General features: G+C 42.4%; 1 protein-coding gene across 6 annotated transcripts in view; it reads right to left on the bottom strand.

Moving 5' to 3' along the window:
* The window catches only part of TNRC6C (trinucleotide repeat containing adaptor 6C), a 146,628-nt gene that overhangs the window by 66,421 nt on the left and 60,118 nt on the right, over positions 1 to 20,089 (bottom strand). For all 6 annotated transcript variants that reach the window (XM_074389014.1, XM_074389010.1, XM_074389012.1 and 3 more), the window contains exon 4: positions 7,186 to 7,512. In XM_074389014.1, coding sequence (XP_074245115.1) covers positions 7,186 to 7,512 — 327 coding nt within the window. The remainder of the gene's footprint in view (positions 1 to 7,185; positions 7,513 to 20,089) is intronic.

Here is a 20,089-nt window from a genome sequence, read left to right as displayed (position 1 = left end):
TTCATCTGTCAACTACTATAAATACGAGGAATTATGAAATGCACAACAGAGTACAAGATTTATTGGAAACATGAAAAGTGTCCAAAAGAATAAGCTTTTGCCTTGTGTTTTTCTTCAAAACGGCAGTAAAATGAGATTGCTTCCTGAAGGTTAAGAGTCTATTAAATAAAGGAAACTGCGGGCAGAAGAAGCTTGCTTCCTAATTTGGGAGGGACTGCCTGTGCCAGCCCAGCAGAGAGAAACCACGGTAGGTAAAGCCATGGGCAAGTCTCTGCTCAGTACAGTACATCTTTAGCAAGCAGCTCTTTTCCAAGACGCCATTTTATCCAATCTGAATTGCAGCCAAGAGCCTAGGGACGCGGAGCTACCACTCACACGCTGGAATGTTATGTCACACACGAACTCGCGAGAAGCAGCCACTATTTGTTTCGTGTTTGTTCCGTTTCACCTGCTCTATGAGGGGCTGATGGGTGAGGAAATACCTGCAGACGGTGCCGCCCAACCCTCCTAGGAGACACCACCTCGCGTGCACAGCTGCCTCTATGCCTGCATCTAGGCTCGCCTGGGCTCTCGCTACAACATGTCGGCTGGGTACAGCGAGAGCCGCCTCCTGTAGAGCTGCCAGGGAGCTTGCCAGGAAGATCCCGGGGCCAGCCTGCGTCCGGGCCACCCGCGGGCGCCTGCGGCCGAGAGCCGGGCAAGGCTGGGCAATACCCTTTCTACTCCAGGAGGCATCCGAATCATCCCCTTCAACTAGGGGTGGAGGCATGGACGGATGGGATTTTACAGCTTTGATTCTCTAATTGCAGCTGACACTAAACCGATCTTCCTTCCTCTTTAAATTCTTTCAATTGTCACAAACATTTTCACTTCAGGACCCAGTTACAATTAGCATCACAGCCACTTTTCTTCTGTTTTTTTTCAAAGGCAGCCAAAAGAATAATGGCATTTTGCCTACTGGCTGTAGGCAAATAAATTGCTGTTCTCTCATCCTGCCTTTGTTTTCCGCTTCTTCTTTCTTTTTTCCCCTAAACAACTCCTAAACATTTGGCATCCCAACACTAGCTGTAATATTCTAAATGAGCCCCATATGTAAACTGGCAAGTGTCCAGCTTCTTAATTACTTTCCTGCCTCTATCTAAAAAAGATCTAAATAGCAAACACTGCTGTATATTAATCAAAGCCTCTGTTTATAAATGTTCAAAGCAGCCACCAAAACAATACATTGTTCTGCTTTTGGCACAAGAAGTTATTATTATTTTTTAAAGATAAAAGCTCTCAAGTGTTTCAAGCTGGAGTTATTCTGCAGACTTGCAAAAACATAATCTGCACTGAACATGACATGGTATCAAGTGGCATCCTTTGGAATCTCTGGAAATCACTGTACTTACGAATACTCATCTTCCCAGTTAAGATCTGTTGCCACGGCCGGGCCCGGTGGCTCACACCTGTAATCCCAGCACTTTGGGAGGCTGAGGGGGGCAGATCACGAGGTCAGGAGTTTGAGACCAGCCTGACCAACATGGTGAAACCCTGTCTCCACTAAAAATACAAAAATTAGCTGAGTGTAGTGGCAGGCACCTGTAATCCCAGCTACTCAGGAAGCTGAGGCAGGAGAATCGCTTGAGCCTGGGAGGCAGAGGTTGCAGAGAGCTGGCGAGATTGCACCACTGCACTCCAACCTGGGAGACAGAGCAAGACTTCGTCTCAAAAAAAAAAAAAAGATGTTGTCACTTGGCTAAATGAACTCCCCTCCAAGTCAATACATGACTTTACAAATCCACTTTTCCCTGTATTATTCTATGAGAACGCCAATGTTTCATTTGCTGGTAACGGTCTTTATCTAAAGAGAACCTGGAACCAGGGCTGGGAGGCGCCGTGGCCTGACTGCCTCACACAAGCCCTTCCACTACTGGCAATAACTGACTGTCTCTCTTTGGCTACTGCCAGTTAAGGGGAAAGGAATAAAAGTTCTTCCAGAGAGCTGAGGACCCTGCCCATCACCCTGCATTTCCACCACTCTTATTCTATCTCTGTCCTCTGGGGCTGCCCAGGGGCAGTGGGCTCTCAGGCCAGTCCTTTGACAGCTGAAATGCCCACAGGCCCTCCTCCTCCAGGGCTTGCTGGAGGCTTCCCTACGTTGTTCCTTAGCGGGCATTTCCAGGCCTTTATTGCCCTGTCTGCTCTGGATGCCCTTGTGTGAGAGCCCATTTTTCCCACGAGGGATGGCAGCCGCAGGATGCTTCCTGAGAACAGCCACAGCATGAACCACTGGCAGGAGGGTCAGCAGGACGCTGGAAAGCTCCATTCAGAATTGTCAGCCCATTACAAAATTGGTTTCACTTGACTGAATCTCACTTCAACATCAGCATTATCCAATACTAAAAGCATCTAGGACTGATTTTTGTATGCAAGTATTAGAAGTTTTGGTTACCTTCTAAAATGGGATACTTGTTGACATGGATAATGATACAAAAACAATAAAGCTTCTGCCCAATGCCTGGCTAATGTGGGTGGCAGCAAGAAGTTGACACAGACAACAGAGGGGATGGCTGACCTGATAAGAGGTAGGGAGCTGGGGAGCAAGATTTGAAACTGCTGTCCTGTGGACACCCGTGACCTAGCAAAAGTTCAACTGCTTCTCGAACACAGGCTGCTCTTTATCGTCACATAAAGTGAGACTGCTGCTCACTGGAAGACTAATTCTATCTACACCTGAGCCTGTTCTGTAAAGAACAGTCAACTCTGTTTTGGTCCCTACTGTCTCTTGACACATCCCAACTTGCCTGTCATTAGTTCATGCCACTGGGGAGAGAACAACTGCAGAGCATTCGGTTGTCAGTAAAGAGCTGTGCTCTAGGTGTCTGCAGGATGGATTCCTATGTCTGAACAGCTAGATCATATCACCCAACATTTTGATAAATCCTGCCAAATGCCTACTTACATTCCGACCAAGAGCACACCAGTGCCGCCCTTTCCCACACTCTCGATGATTGCCTGCGGTGGTTATAGGGTCTTGAGAAGATTAAATAAGTTGATATGTGTAAAGCAATTGGATCTTGTAAATGGTAAGCACTCAATCAATGGTACAGTTATTATAGTAGAGGGATATTAACAAGATCTAAAGTTTTGACAATTTGGTAAGTGAAAAGTGCTGTATTAATGTTGTTTCCATTTCTCTCTTCCCTGATTACAAGGAAATACTTTCAACATACTTAGGACCCATTTCTATGATCTGCCTGTTCACATTCTTTGCGCATTTTTCTGCTGGACTGTTTTTGTTTTGATTTGTAGGAATGCTTGGTATTTCTGATATATTTAACTCTTGCTATTTATACTGTAAACATATTCTCTCAGATTTTATTCATATTCTTGTTCAAAAATTTTATATTTTTATACACTCAAATTTGTCAGTCTTTCTTTTCATGGCTATGATTAAGAGAAAAATTTATCCCAAGATTTAGAAAATATTCTCTTACATCATCTTTCTGTATTTCTTCTATTTGTCTTGCATATGGCTTTCTAGCACTCGATATTGATCTGAATCACTATTTTCTCAGTGATCTGCAATGCCACATCCATGATAACCCAAGTCTCCGTGTACACATCTACTTTTCCCCCTGCTCTCTTTATATCGTAGTTCACGGATCTGTGTTTACTCCTGCCCTAGAAACACAGTTAAAATTACTAGAGGATCACAGCTCCAGGTGACAGCTCATTAAGCTTTTTCAAAAGTTTCTTGACTCGTCTATTCATGTACATTCGCTATTCTAGATGAACTTCAGAATTAATCTATTAAGTCCCAAAAGCAACTGGTTGGAAGCATTTAAATTTGATTTTCATTTGGCTCTATTACCAAAAGAAGCTTTTATGCTGGTTTATTACTACTGTTTAGTCATAACAACAGCCAACTTTTCTAGCCTTCAATCTTCCTGCTGCCCCGCTGCCATGATCAGCCAGCAGCGGCTGCTGAGAGGCTTTACAATTGCTGGCCTGTGCATTTGTGCATGCAGGTCACTCTATCTGCGAGGCCCTTCTACCTTCTTTGCCCAGCACAGCTAACTTGAAACTCAGCCCATACCACCTCCACCAGAAAGGCTTCCTTGTAGTTCCCTATCTGTAGTTAGGGTTAGTTGTCCTTTCCATATGGCACTCTGTGCTTATCTCTGCTACAAAACCTGGAAGTAGCTTATTTACTTATTGGTTATTCCAAAACACTTCACTCATGAATTGTGTATCTCCAGTGCAGGGTTATCTGATGTTTGGTAGGAATTCAGTAAATGTTCTGCTCGATGAATCAATGAAGACAAACATGGCAAAACCACAGTTCTGAAAGGCCAGTACTTTCCTCCCTTCTCGGGGCTGTGCGAGCTGAGTGTGGCACTGCTACCCGAACATTCCGACAGAAGAAGAAGAAAAGGAAAAAGAGTGACAAAGTGTGAAGCCACCACACTAGTTTGTCTAAAAAGATGGCAAAACGTGTGGTTGCAATTTTCTATAGAAACAAGTTTGCAGGCTAATGTAAATCGAAAGGTGAATTATGACAAAATGTTGTAAGAGCCAGACAAATCTACGGATTTACATCCTGTTAGGAAGCATGTGCTATATAAAGAAAAAGAACAACGAAATAACTGTAAGGCTAAGTCTCTTTTCCTTTTTTTTTTTTTGAGATGTAGTCTCGCTCTGTTGCCCAGGCTGGAGTGCAGTGGCGTGATCTCGGCTCACTGCAACCCGTCTGCTGGGTTCAAGTAATTCTCCTGCCTCGGCCTCCTGAGTAGCTGGGGTTACAGGCATGCACCACCACACCCAGCTAATTTTTGTATTTTTAGTCGAGACAGGGTTTCACCATGTTGGCCAGGCTGGTCTTAAACTACTGACCTCAGGTGATCTGCCTGCCTTGGTCTCCCAAAGTGCTGGGATTACAGGCATGAGCCACCGCGCCTGGCCTACATTAAGTCTCTTTTTTAATTTCACCAGTTGCCTTGTACTGTAACAGTATATAAATTTTATCTATATGTACACAGCTAAAAACACTACAAATTCCATTTTTAACTCTTAAAACTTTCCCATTTCTGCTCCTCTGCTGCTTAATTTTATCCATAAATCTTCTCTGTTTACTGGAATGGACACATAAGTCTTCCATTAGTATAGTAGGAGCCTGTAACAATCTCCTTTCATGGAAAGGCAGCAGGTGACTGGTCAAATACTCAGTAATGGGAAACCAAGGATGCCCACAAATCTTCAAAAGTTGACACTGTGCAAGTTTTTAAAGCTATGACAAAGGTGACTCAGACTCCAATTCTTTCCACGGATACTTCACCTTCTAAGCACATTTAAATTGGGGGGAGGGAGCAAAGAACTGACATACTAATACACCTGGGAAAAACACAGAAATTAATGTGCTAAGCTGAAATAACTCCCAGTTTCACATTGCTTTTCATTAGGAATGGTGTGCTATGAAATTCCTAAGGATTACTCACCTGCCCCCTGCTTGGTTAGTTCAATCTTAGTTCTGTTGACCCAGCATCTGTACTTCTTTTTAATTATACCTTTCAAGTTAGAGGAATGTAATCATGTAAAACTGTATTTTTCGTTTTAATGTAGAAGTGACGGTAAGAGTGAAAACATGCTTACATAGATACAAATACAATAAAAATCTATGTATTACTTTTTTTTTTTTTTTTAGACGAGGTTTCACCATATTGGTCAGGTTGGTCTCGAACTCCTGACCTCAGGTGATCCACCTGCCTCGGCCTCCCAAAAAGCTGGGATTACAAGTGTGAGCCACCACGCCTAGCCCTATGTATTACTTTTAAGATCTTTTATTTCAAACTGTATCTAAAAAAAGTTTTATTGCAACCCAGAAATCTGGCTACTCTTCAGGAATACACTAGAAGAATTTCACCTGGATATGAATTAATTAAACAACTGTATCATGAAAAAAAGGAGGGGAGGGGAGGGGAGGGGAGGGGGAAGGAAAAAGGAAAAAGAAAAGGAAAAGAAGGCCATGGAGAGTAGGAGGGAACAATGCTGGGGAGACTACGAAGGCCCTTCACAGCCAGGCAGAAAAATGGAGTTTGTGCTTCAGTACCTAGGTGACCAGGGCAGGTTTGCGAGGGGACCCTTCATCAATGAAAGGTGATGAGTTAGAAAGATGTATCTGGCTACAAGATCAGAGACTTTAGAGGATGTAATGGCACGATCTCAGCTCACTGCAACCTCTGCCTCCCAGGTTCAAGCTATTCTCCTGCCTCAGCCTCCCAAATAGGTAGGATCACAGGCATGTGCCACTATGCCCGGCTAACTTTGTATTTTTAGTAAACACGAGGTTTCTCTATGTTGGTCAGGCTGGTCTCAGACTCCCAATCTCAGGTGATCCACTTGCCTTGGCCTCCCAGAGTGCTGGGATTACAGGCATGAGCTACTGTGCCTGGCCTACAATATGTATTTTATAATGACTATGAACTAGGAATATTTTCTTGTCCAACGTGATCATATTTACAAAGACAAATAATTCATGAAGGAATATTATCATACCAAGATTTTATTGACTTAATTGCTTATTTTCTACTTATCTAAGAAGATACCAGTAACATCCTGCACCAGCAGCATTTGATGAGAACACTAACGCAATACTGTCAACCAATCACATCACAACCAGATACAACCAGAAAAGGCAGAGTTGTTACATTTCTTATTCAGTTTTTCAAAATAAGCTCTTTAAATTAAAAACAATAAGCTCTTTAAAAAAAAAAACACCAAGCTACTTAGATCTAACTATAGAATGCTTGTCTTTAAGATTTTCCCAAGGACCATTTTGGGGAAGTAGCGTGTTTTATTATAAACTGCTGGCAACTAAACAGAAGAGACTATATTCTTGGTTCGTGAGTATAGTTTATCTTTTCTGCCTTGCTTTTTGGTGACGATCATTGACCTACATCCCCTCTACCAAGTGGTAAGCAGATGAAAGTCAAGACTATTTGAAGAGACATGGTAAAGTTGCCTAAAAATACTAGTTCTGACCATACAACAAAGTCACAGTTTTGAAGAACACTGAATCTGTCTGTCTCTGTGTAGGTAGTGAGTACGGACCAAAGCATGTCTATTTCTATTGCTCAGCAGCAAAGCTGAAAATAGCAAACAGTTTTCAGATCAAAAGAATGTCTCATCCTATATGGATTTTACCTGGCTGGAGCTTACTGGGATGATGCTGTGTTCCGGCTCCAGATAGGGGAGGTGGGCTTAGCCCTGCAGGCCCAGCACCCTGGGTTGGGCTCACACTGGTTAGAGTCCCCGTAGGCAATGGCTGACCTCTCTTTAATAGCTGCTTCTGTTCTTGCTGGCGGAAGCGTGGAGGTACCTCTCGAGGCAGGTAACGGGATGCAGCTGGCTGCTGGCCACTGGCAGATGCACGTTTGCCATTGTTGCTGCTGGAGATAGTGCTGGTGGAAGTACTGGTACCGGTACCGGCAGGTTGGGGCTGGCTTGAACAGGTCTTAGTAGGTTCTGGCACTAAAATGAACAAAAGGCAAAAGCACCCAAACTTTAGTTAGACCCCCTTAAAACCCAACCCAAACCAAGGAAACCATAACCAAAACCTGAGGAAAAATGACAACGTAGTGCTTTGGAAATAGAACTGGAGCAAAGTCTAGACTTCTAAGTTTGAGATCTAGTTTTGCTACACACAAACTGATCTTGAGAGTTTCAGTCAGTTATTCTTGGGCCTTGGTTTCCTCATCTGTAAAATCAAGGTGATACAGTAAGATTGGAGCAGCAGTTCTCATACTTGGTTTGCATCACAATCACCTAGAGGGCTATCAGAGCCCAGACACCTGGTGTCCACCTCCAGACTTTCTGATTCAGTATCAAAGAGCAAGGAGAAACTGGGAATTTGCATTTCTCTCTCATTCTCTCTCTCTCTTTTGACAAGGCTGTCACCAAGGCTGGTCTGCAGTGTGGTGCCATCTTGGCTAACTGCAACCTCTGCCTCCCAGGTTCAAGTGATTCTCCTGCCTCAACCTCCAGAGTAGCTGAGATTACAGGTAAAGGCTACCATGGCCTGGCTAACTTTTGTATTTTTAGTAGAGATGGGGTTTCACCATGTTGGCCAGGCTGGTTTCAAACTCCTGACCTCAAATGATCCATATGCCTCAGCTTCCCAAAGTGCTGGGATTACAGGCTGAGCCACCATGCCTGGCCGGAATTTGCATTTCTGATAGTTACTGAGACAATGCTGATGCTGCTGGGTCCAGCACCTCCCTATGAGAACCACTGCCCGTGTTCAATATTTATAATAATGAAGGAGTCTTCAGGTATCCATTAATTTACACATATTTTTAACTCTGATAATATATAAAATATATATTGGTGTCTTCTGGGTTATATGAATAACTAAAGCTAAATAATGACGTTTTTAGTCAACAACTGACTTCATATATGACAGTGGAGTCCCGTAAGATGATAATGGAATTGAAAAATTCCTATTGTCTAGTGACACGGCCGTTATAACGTCGTAGTACAACACACTACTCGTGTTTGTGGTGATGCTGGTAGTAACGAACCTACTGTGCTGCCAGTCATATAAAAAGTTTAGGGAAGCCAAGGTGGGCAGATCACCTGAGGTCAGGAGTTTGAGACCAGCCTGGCTAAAATGGCGAAACCCCATCTCTACTATTTTAAAAAATAAAAAATAAAAAAAATTAGCAAGGTGTGGTGGCAAGTGCCTGCAATCCCACCTATTCAGGAGGCAGAGGCAGGAGAATCACTTGAACCTGGGAGGTAGAGGTTGCAGGGAGCCAAGATTGAGCCACTGCACTCCAGCCTGGGCAACAGAGCAAGACTCTGTCTTCCCCCCACCCCAAAAAAAGATCTAGCACATACATTATATACAGTAGCACATAAAGCTTCATAATAACTATATTAACTGGATTATGTATTTTCTATGACTTTTGTTATAAGAGTATACTGCTTGCACTTAACAAAATGGTTAAATGTAAAACAGCCTAAGGCAGGTCCTTAAGGAGCTATCCAGAAGTCATTGTTATCACCGGAGATGAAAGCTCCGGGCATGTTATCCTCCAGTGGGACAAGATGTGGAGGGGAAGACAGTGATACTATGATCCTGGCCCCATGCAGGCCTCAGCGCACGTGTGTGTTTGTGTCTCGGTTTTCAAAAGAGCTTACAGAATAAAGCTATAAAGAAAAGAAAATATTTTTGTTTAGCTGTACAATGTGTCTTTTAAGTATTATTTTAAGAGTGAAAAATCTTTAAAAAATTAAAAAGTTTATAAAATAAAAAGTTATAGAAAGCTAAGCTTATTACAGAAAAAAAGTTTTAAAAAAGTAAGTTTAGTGTGGCTGAAGTACACGGTAATGTCCTCGGCTTTCACATTCACTTACCACTCACTGACTCCTCAGAGCAGCTTTAGTCCTGCAAGCTCCATTTATAGTTAAGTGCCCTACACAGGTCACCTTTTAAAAAGGTAACCTTCTTTATACTGGCTGGGTGCGGTAGCTCAGACCTGTAATTCCAGCACTTTGGGAGTCTGAGGTGGGCAGATCACGAGGTCAGGAGATCAAGACCATCCTTGCCAACATCATCAAATCCCGTCTCTACTAAAAATACAAAAAAAAAATTAGCACGTGCCTGTAGTGGCAGCTACTTGGGAGGCTGAGGCAAGGGAATTGCTTGAACCCAAGGCAGTGGAGGTTGCAGTGAACCGAGATCGTGCCGCTGCACTCCAGCTGGGCGACACAGCAAGCCTACATCTCAAAAAAAAATTCTTTATGTTTTTACTGTCCCTTTTCTATGTTTAGATAACATAAACACTTCCCACTGTGTTGCGACTACCTAGAGTATTCAGTACAGTAACACACTGTAGAGGCTTGCAGCCTAGGGGTTAGGTTCTGTCGCATGGCGTAGGTGAGCAGCAACCTATACCATCCTTTGTGTACACACACTCTATGATCACATAATGACAAAACAGCCTAACGATGCATTTCTCAGAATGTATCTCTGCTGTCAAGCAAGGTATTACCATACTACTGAATTTCACTGTGATATGGCATCTGTAGCTCTGCCACAGATTTACCGGAAACTGCAGTTGGACATACTGTGCGAATAATGAATTTGCATTAACTGAAAGTCCAAAATCACATTAGAGTAAGTTGCATAAACAAAGATTTCATAGGCATTTAAATTTTAAAAAGGAGCAGAAGAGTTGGGTGATAACCTAATACAGTAACAGGGTTTACTAATAAGCATGCCGAACGCAAATTTGAGTAGTACCAACGCACGTCGACACGTAAAGTGCAAAAGAATCTGAGCCTCAACAGCCAATCTCACCTCATCTTGTATACAAAACATCAGTATCCAGGACATTAATCTTGTTATTTTAAAAAACTTTTGGTTTTCGACTCAATTTGCAAAATCACTGGTTCGATAGTTGAGTAAAAGGTATGTACGAAATGAGTTTATACCAAGTTCTGTGCATACCTTTTATGTAGAAGAAATATTACAAAAATATTTTAAGTCAACACCGGAGGGGTGGTTCACGATATGGTACCATTTTCCTTTACATTACTGGCTCCAGTCTACCCGCACTACTTGTCTCTCAACCCAGACTTAGCCATCTATGTGAACACTACACTGTCTACACTGCCAGTATCCTCCGGGTCTTTGCCTCTCTGTCTGTCACCAGTGCCTGGCAAGTCTTCAGTGCAGGATGAACCCACTGTCTACCCTCCCTACTTCCTGACTCAGATTGCTAAGTATCTCTCAAGAAAATCATGTGACCATTCAATTCCTAGCCTCAGAACACCCTCACTGCTTCCTGTCACTCCTGCAACTTCCTGGGCCTGCCTTGTTCCAGTGCTGTCAAGAATTCATTTAAAGATCTTCCACTCCTGAGCTGCGAATGCCTTTACCTCCCTGTTCCTACTTCTCCCCATCCCCAGAAAATGAACTTGACTACTCTACAAAAGAAATAAAAGCTATCAAGTAAAAACTTCAAGTTTCTGTCACTACAGATACATAAGTGTCACCTGTTCTTTGTCCCGCATCTGTTACTCCTAAGGCTGATACCGTATTCTATCCACTCGAAGACGCATATCCCTTCCTATGTTCCCATCACTTATGCTGGGATGTGTCTTAAAATGGATGACACATTAGTGCACAGGCAGTGTATTTTCCTATCTTGATGGCATATGCAGTACTGATACACCTCACAATCAATGGTGTCAGAGAGGAAATGCAAGGGGGCACCCTCCAAACCTCTGGATCCTATTTTAGGGACTTTGCATGTCCTGGGTCTTAGACTCACAATTCTCTCCAAAGTAGGTATGAAGGCCCAAAACACAAGCTTGGGTCTTGGATCAATTCCTTGCTTTACAAATATTTCTGTTTTTTTCTAGCTGGAGTTTTAAAATGATGGACATTACCGAATATAAAAAAGGGGGTTGTTGTGTTTGTGTGCAGAGTGACAGAGATTGCCTTTCCACCCTCTAACTGGCCCAGGGACTGTCTGGCTACTGTAATTAGCTCTTTCTCCTCATCATTTGAACATGTTCAAATCTTTGATCTCTTCCAATGGCAACAATCACCTCTTTCCTGGACTTCACATTCCCCTCCAGCTCCTCCCACTCTCTCCTCTTCTCCTGCCAAATCTTTCAGGGCCTGTTTACACTGCCTCTTCCTGCTTCCCTGCTTGCCTGTCTCCCCTTTATAGAAATGGACTATCCAAGGCTGTAATTTCTTCCTTGATGCTAAAATCCAAGGCTATGTTAACCTTTGTCTTTTGACCCCTACAGTTGTCTTTATCAGCAATGGCCAGTGTGTCTTCCTGCCTGTCTACTCCTCCACGGCAGGCTGGCTGCCTTTTCTCTTACGGCTTTGTTGCCCACTCTTTTATACTTGATACACTTCCAAATCAACATGTCCCATATACTCATCAGCTTTCTCGCCTCACCTTCTGAGTATTTCAATCTCTCCTACACCTAATCAGTCACCAAATCTTGTCATTTCTATTCAGTAATTTCTATTAATAGCTCCTAAATGCCCTCCACCCTCAAATATCCCTCAATCTCACCCATCTATTTTCCTTGCAACTATTACCATCAAAACCAGGGCACCTTTATCTCTTAGCTGGAGCACTGTTAAGAGACTCTGTTCTAATCCACCATCCACAGTGCAGCCAGTGCGATCCTTCTGAAATGGAGATCTCCTCCCTGATTTAAAACATGAGGCCTCGTAACGCTCTCGGACTAAAATCCAAATAATCTGCAGTCTACAGAGTCCTGCGCAGTAAGACTCCCAGTTCTCCAGACTTAGCTTCAAGGTTCACTGTGCTCGGCTCCCCTGTGAGCTGCTTGCTTCTCATCTAACCACTGCATTTCATCAATTCTATGGAACATTTCCAAACATTTCAACATTTCTGAAATGGGGATGCATCTTACAACTGACAATGAGTATTATCAGTTTAACTGGCAATTTTCTTTCTTTCTTAGTGGTATATAAAATAGTGCATAATACAATTGATGTCAGATTCAAAAAACGTGGTAATTCCTAGTCATTCTTTAAATATCAGACTAAATGTCACTTCCTCTCCAAACCTCCTGTTGCTTAAGCCAGTCTAGGTGCTTCTGACTAAACATCCATAGTACCTGGCATTTAGCACAGTACTGAGCATTGTGTGTATTACTTTTTTAAATGACCGTCGTCTTCTCTAGGCTGTAAATTATGGCAGCATAGTGCCCAACAACAGTGAGTGCTCAATAAATGTTGAACAAGTGACTGTTTTTCTCAAATATATAAAGTTTAACAAAATGCAGAGACAGCAACGTAACGTAAAGAAATTAGTTGATGAAATAAAAAAATGCCTTAAATAAAATACAAAAACCTTGGATTCACTTCCACTAAGAATATATATGATCTCAATCAAGTAATTTTCATATCCCTAAACCTCAGTTTTCTCATCTGGAAATGAAAGGTTCAGACTAGCTGGCACTCTATGGCTCCTTCTAATTCTGAAAGAATATGGTTTAAGCAAAGCCCACAGAACGTGACACGCAGTTTTAATTTTGTGATGGCTGGCATTTCGGAGTCCACGAATTTCCTCTTCCCTGTGTCCAGCCTGTCTCTGTTCCTAGTTCCCTGCCCTTGATAAAGACATGAAATCTTTTTTCTAATTACTTTAGATTTTAAAGTTCTTTATCTTTACATGGAATGAACATCCACCGTATCTTTTCTTTTTAAGGAAAGATGAAGAACGTATTTGTTTTAAGTTGATTCTTAAGTGTATAGGGGCCTATAAATATGTATTTTCTTCATAGTGACCTTCAGCTAATTATAACAACAGAAAATCTACTAGGTATTTACCTAAATGAGTTGAAAACTTACATTCATACAAAAACGTGCACACAAATGTTTATAGTAGCTTTATTCATAACTGTCAAAAACTGGAAGCAACCAAGATGTCCTTCAGTATATGAATGAACTGGTGCATTCGATTGAACATTAAGTGATTTTTAAAAATGAGTTATCAAGTCATGAAGACAGAGGAACTCTAAATGCACATTGCTAAGTGAAAGAAGTCAATCAGAAAAGTACAGTATGTAGATAATCTACGGTATGTAGAAAAATCGACAGTATGTAGATACTGTATGATTTCAACTATGTGACATTTTGGAAAAGGCAAAACTAGTTTTGGTGAAAAGATCAGTGGTTGCCAGGGGAGTGGGGGATGACTACGTAGAGCACAGGGATTTTTAGGGCAGAGAAACTGCCACGATGGATACACAGTATTGTGCATGTCCAAACCCAGAGGGTACAACACAAAGAGTGAACCCTAATGTAAACTGTGGAATTTAGTTAATCTTAATGTTTTGGCCTGGTGCAGTGGCTCATGCCTGTAATCCCAGCACTTTGGGAGGGCAAGGCAGGTGAGGTCAGGAGTTTGAGACTAGCCTAACCAACATACTAAAAATACAAAAATTAGCTGGGCATCATGGCGCACACCTGTAATCCCAGCTACTCAAGAGGCTGAGGCAGGAGAATCACTTGAACCTGGGAGGTGGAGGTTGCAGTGAGCCGAGATCTCACCATTGCACTCTAGCCTGGGAAACACAGTGAGACTCTGTCTTTAAAAAAAAAAAAAAGGTATCAATACTGGAGCATCAGTTTTATCAAATGTACCATAAAAATACAGGAAACTTGGGGTGGGGAGGAGAGGGAATACACGGGAACTTTGTACTTGTAGCTCAATTGTTTTGTTAACTTAAAACTGCTCTTAATAAAGCACAAAACCAACCCAGGACAGAGAATAAAACTTGCCATCTCTTTCACAATAGCAACTTTTCAAATAAAACTGAGAGCACAGTATATATACACATTTGTACGGCAAACTTAAAACCACTCAATGTATTTAAAAATGACAATTAGCATAACAGCAACTATTTTTTCACATACTTATCTGCCTCAAAAGTGTTGTTTGTTTTTGCTTTTTTTTGAGATGGAGTTTTTTTTTTTTTTGCTCTCTTCGCTCAGGCTGAAGTGTCATAGTGCAATCTCAGCTCACTGCAACCTCTGCCTCCTGGGTTCAAGTGATTCTCCTACGTCAGCTTCCCAAGCAGCTGGATTACAGGTGCCTGCCACCATATCCGGCTAATTTTTATATTTTTAGTAGGGATGGGGTTTCACCACATTGGCCAGGCTGGTCTCAAACTGCTGACCTCAGGTGATACATCCACCTCGGTCTTCCAAAGAGCTAGGATTACAGGCGTGAGCCACAGTGCCCAGTCAGGCTCTTTTGTTTTGTTTTTTTGAGACAGGGCCTCACTTCTGTTGCCCAAGCTGGAGTGCAGTGGCAAGATCACACAGCCCACTGTAGCCTTGGTTTCCTGGGCTAAGGTGATCCTCCCACCCCAGCCTCCCAAGTGGCTGGGATGACAGATATGCAACTCCACGCCCAGTGAATTTTTTGTATCTTTAGAGGTGGGGTTTTGACATGTTTCCCAGGCTGGTCTAGAACTCCTGGTAAGTTCAAGAACCTGGACTCAAACAATCTACTCATCTCAGCCTCCCACAGTGCTGGGACTACAGGTGTGAGCCACTGCACCTGGCTCAAAAGTTTTATTCTAGACTCAACAAGTGCTTCTTGGGAAGCTAGGAGTATTGGTTCTTTTACTATGAAATTCAAAAGCAGCAGCAGCAGCAGGAGGGGAGGAGGAGGAGGAAGGAATGAAAAAAGAGAACTATTAGCAAGCTAAAGAAATTTCTGTGATGAAAAACCCAGTTTCTCTTTTGTAAATAACTGGCACTGGATGGCTAGCTACTATGCAGGTCAAAGTACAGTCATCCCTCGGTATCCAACAGCGACTGGCTCCAGAAACCCCCTGGAGGCCAAAATCCACAAATGCTCAAGTCCCTGATATAAAATGGGTTATTATTTGCATATAACCTACGCAGATCCTCCCTCATACTTTTTATTGCTGATTTTAATTTTTAATCTTTTTTAAGAGACAGGTCTCACCGTGTTGGCCAGGGTGGGCTGGGCTTCAATTCCGGGACTCAACTGTTCCTCCCACCTCAGCCTCCCAAATAACTGGGACAATAGGTCATACCACCATGCCCAGCTCTCCTATATATTTAAATAATCTCGATTACTTATAATAATGTAATTTACATGCTATATAAATAGCTGTTATACCATATTGTTTAGGGAATGACAATAAAAAAGGCGTGTACATGTTCAGTACAGATGCAACTATCCATTTATATTTCAAATATTTCTGATTTACAGTTGGCTAAATCCATGGATGCAGAAGCCACAGATAAGAAAGGCCGACTGCAGGCCGGGCGCGGTGGCTCAAGCCTGTAATCCCAGCACTTTGGGAGGCCGAGGCGGGTGGATCACGAGGTCGAGAGATCGAGACCATCCTGGTCAACATGGTGAAACCCCGTCTCTACTAAAAATACAAAAAATTAGCTGGGCATGGTGGCACGTGTCTGTAATCCCAGCTACTCAGGAGGCTGAGGCAGGAGAATTGCCTGAACCCGGGAGGCGGAGGTTGCGGTGAGCTGAGATCGCGCCATTGCACTCCAGCCTGGGTAACAAGAGAGAAACTCCGTCTCAAAAAAAAAAAAAAAAAAAAAGAAAAGAAAGGCCGACTGCACTTGGACTTTGTACTGACCTGTCATCTTGCCTTTTAAAAGACTGGAAATGTAGAAAATGCACCAGAACTCAAAACCTGATGGAAACAATTAGGCAAGGACTCAGGAGTAAAGAATTTGAGCTGATGGGAACCTTGAAATCATCCAGTCCCTCCCTCAACTGCAGAGACCCAGGCCACCGAGATAATCTGGCTATGATTGCCACAGCTGCCACTGGGACTAGAACTCAACATCTTTGACCGTACTCTTCCACCATGCTGCTGCTAATCTTTCTAAAATGATCGAAGGACAAACTCAGGGTTGTTTTCCCTCAAAACCTTCAGAGGAAAAGAAATTCTTGCTACAGAAATCAAGTAAGCAAATCATAAATGAATGTTATCCGTCCTTTTTCAATATAAACTACCAAATTCTAAGACATCTGACTATGGAATATGTTTTCCTGTGTACTATCTGCCCGATGCATTATGTGTGTAGTCAATTCTTGTTTTTTAAGAGTCAAAGCATTCCTGTCCAGTCTTCCCTTTCTACCTTGAGGAACTGTTATGTGAGTCGAGCAGGACTGGCAGGTGAACTAAGAATGCCCCTTATGTTCTTAAAGGATGGGGAAAAAACCCAGAGACAAATGTATGACAAAGACCACACAGGGCCAGCGAAGTCTACAATTCTGGGAATGACCTTGATGAGAGTCTCACTGCCCCTGGGCCTCTTTTTGGCCCAAAGGCTAGACAGATAGAGTTGGGTCACTATTTTATTTTGGGTAAAATAAATGGTTTTTCAACTTAAAAAATAAATATTTACTATCTGGCCCTTTACAGGAAAAGGGGCAGATACAAGGAACAGAAAGCACGTGTGATATCAGACTGTCAGACACAGAAACCTTCTGGAGGAAAAACCCTGGAAATGTATCCCAAAGTCTCGTGTACGTGTTGTTTTAATTTAAAAAAATTATGAATAAACAGGCCAGGTGTGGTGGCTCATGCCTGTAATCCCAGCACTTTGGGAGGCCAAAGCAGGCAGAACACCTGAGGTCAGAAGTTCGAGACCAGCCTGGCCAACATGGTGAAACCCCATCTCTACTAAAAATACAAAAATTAGCTGGGCATGGTGGTGGGCACCCGTAATTCCAGCTACTCAGGAGGCTGAGGCAGATGTGAATCCTAGAGGCAGAGGTTGCAGTGAGCCGAGACTGTGCTACTGCACTCCAGCCTGGGTGACAGAGTGAGACTCCATCTCAATAAATAAATAAATAAATGAATAAATAAATTAAAAAAAAAAAAAACCTATGTCATGTCTCCTCTCCAATTGTGAGAATAATTTTTATGATTACTGAATGAAAAATTAAAATGATGCTATTAATCAAGAAAAAACAGGAACATATTAAGTTTAGATAAATGAGATTACTCTTAGAAACGAAGGTGCTTTGACTAACTATACAAAAGCCTTGAGCTACAAGCCCAACAGGATCAGTGAATTAGTACACGTACATCAGGCTTGTCCGAACGTGCTGCCCATGCCCTTCCTGTGTCCCTCAGACTCTTTTGGCTCTGCTGGTCCTCTCACCGCTAACGGGCTGCAAGTCCTCGTACCGGTTCTCCAGTCCTGGACTCTCTGGAGATGCTGTCCATGCTCACCATTTTGACCATCATTTCTGTGCTACTGACGCCTGAGTACTGTCCCAGTGTTGACCTCGAGCTCCAACTGCAGCTTCCTTCGTCAGCTGCCTACTCGACAGTGCTGCCTAAGGAAGCTTTCTTTCATACTGAACACATCCCAAAGTCAAACAAGAATGTCCTGGTCTGAATCCAGGACCGTGTTGGTTGCTGCAGGAAGGTACTGGAGCACTTAGGTTTCTCACCTAAGTGAATCAACAATCAACGGGGGAAATAAGACCCACAGAGTATTTAAAGCTTATGCAATTGACTGGAAATCTCAGGTGTAGAGAGGAAGAATGACCATGTGCTGCCCAGTATAGTAGCCACTGGCCAAGTGTGGCTGTTGTGACTTGATGTCTACATTGAGATGTGATTACGCTGAATTAGTACCAAAAAACAAAAAACAAAAAACAAAAGAGAGAAATCCTCATTAACAATTTTTCTGTTTTCACATTGAAGTGGTATTTTGGATACATCAAGTTAAACAAACATTATCGAAAGTAATCCACCTGTTACTTTTTAAGTAATGTAATTAGGCTATTTAAAATGATTTACACAGCTCATATTTGTGGCTTGCATTATTTCTATTGAATGAGGCTGGTCTAGAAATGGCACTCTTGAAAAAGATAAGCTAGGTTCTCAGAAGCTATTAAATTTCAATAATTACCTGTTTTCATAAAGACTGAAAGTGAAACAGAGACTGAGAAACTAGAAGTTGTGACAGCTCGCAAGCTTTTTCAGGTGGGAGATTTTCCCTCACAACTATTTACTCTACACTAAAGTACTAGCACATTATTTCACAAACAGAAAACAATGCCACTAAGCATTTACTCACTAACATAAAGACCAAGGGCCCTGGAGTATAACACAAGCATGGCACCCTCAGTTTACCCAAATGCTTGCTCTCACAGTGGTATTTCCACCTTGCAACACTAACGCTATGGCTGGTAGACCTTAAGAAAAGGGAGAAGAAGCCTCACATGGCAAAGCAACAGACAGAAGGAATGGGGAATTCTGACCCAGCTGAGCTGTACCTCTGGGTCTCTTTTATGTCATGTAGTGATAAACCTTCTGTGACTTAAGCCAGTACTTTTTGGATCTTTGAATCAAGAAGCCACCTAACAATCTCAAATGGGAAGTGGAGGATCTCAAATGTGGATCTATTCTTATAACACAGATAAATTAAATGGGCAATTTTGGCCTAGCCATATACTCTTTTCAGATCCTCATTTATGAATCTATTACTGTCCCAAAAAACAGGTATCAAAGCAATCTTGACAGCCCCCTTCGTCCAAAAGACTGGACTCTAGGGTCACACCTTGAAGACAAGGGCTCACGTGGGAACTTGAGCTTCTTTATGATTTTCAACAAATCATTTGTTTAAGAAAAATTAAGATAGCAACCATTTAATAACTACATATTTAGTTTAAAAAAAAACTTTCAGCAAACTGGAAACTTTGGTTACTCTGTGCCTAGTAAGCTTCTGCCTTTTTTTAATTGAGGGTGACATCTGCTGGTGAAAAGGTAGATGATAACTCTTTATATAAGAAAGCAAGTCTTTTAAAACAAATTTTCATTCCAAGAAACGATTTTCTGCTTTCAGCTAAAATTTTCAGGTAGTTTTATCATAATAGGGCCAAACAGATTCCCACATTTTGCTTTCCCTAAAACCACAGGCTACAGTATGGATACGAAGTTCAGACTGCTGTACCTTTAGATTTTGGAGAATTTTTATCTTGAAGAAGTTCCTTTTTTAGACTTTTCTACACTGTCATCTCTAGGAGACCAAGGGAGAAGGAACTTGCCTCGCTGACCCAGCCTCCTTAGCCTCCAGTCTACCCTTGCAAGGCTCTGCGCCTTTTCAAGTCCTGGCTGCAACCCATTTTCTCTGCTTCTTTCCTAGCCATTTTAGTTGGCTTGTCTCATCATGCTCAGTCACTTCAATATTGCCATCTGTAATGGCGGAGGCCCCCAACCTTCCTTCCTATCCATAGTCCTGTATTATCCCAACCTTCAGTCACTTCCAGACCGCCTGACACTGCTACACGCAGTCTCAGAAACAGCAATGCACTCTGTGACTTGCTAACGCTAGCATAAACGCCTGCTGCCACCAAGAATTCCTCTTACTAACCTGACATGGACTGCCAAAACTCCCCTCTTGTAATTGCTTAACATTTTTCCTGCACTCTAGAATTCTGATGCCATCCAGCTTCTCTTAATCTATGGCCTGGATTTGTAGTTTATAGAGACAGAAGGTACTCATGCATTC

Source organism: Saimiri boliviensis, chromosome 17 (genome assembly GCF_048565385.1).
Source record: "Saimiri boliviensis isolate mSaiBol1 chromosome 17, mSaiBol1.pri, whole genome shotgun sequence".
Lineage (NCBI taxonomy): Eukaryota > Metazoa > Chordata > Mammalia > Primates > Cebidae > Saimiri > Saimiri boliviensis.
This window is presented reverse-complemented; position numbering and strand designations above follow the sequence as displayed.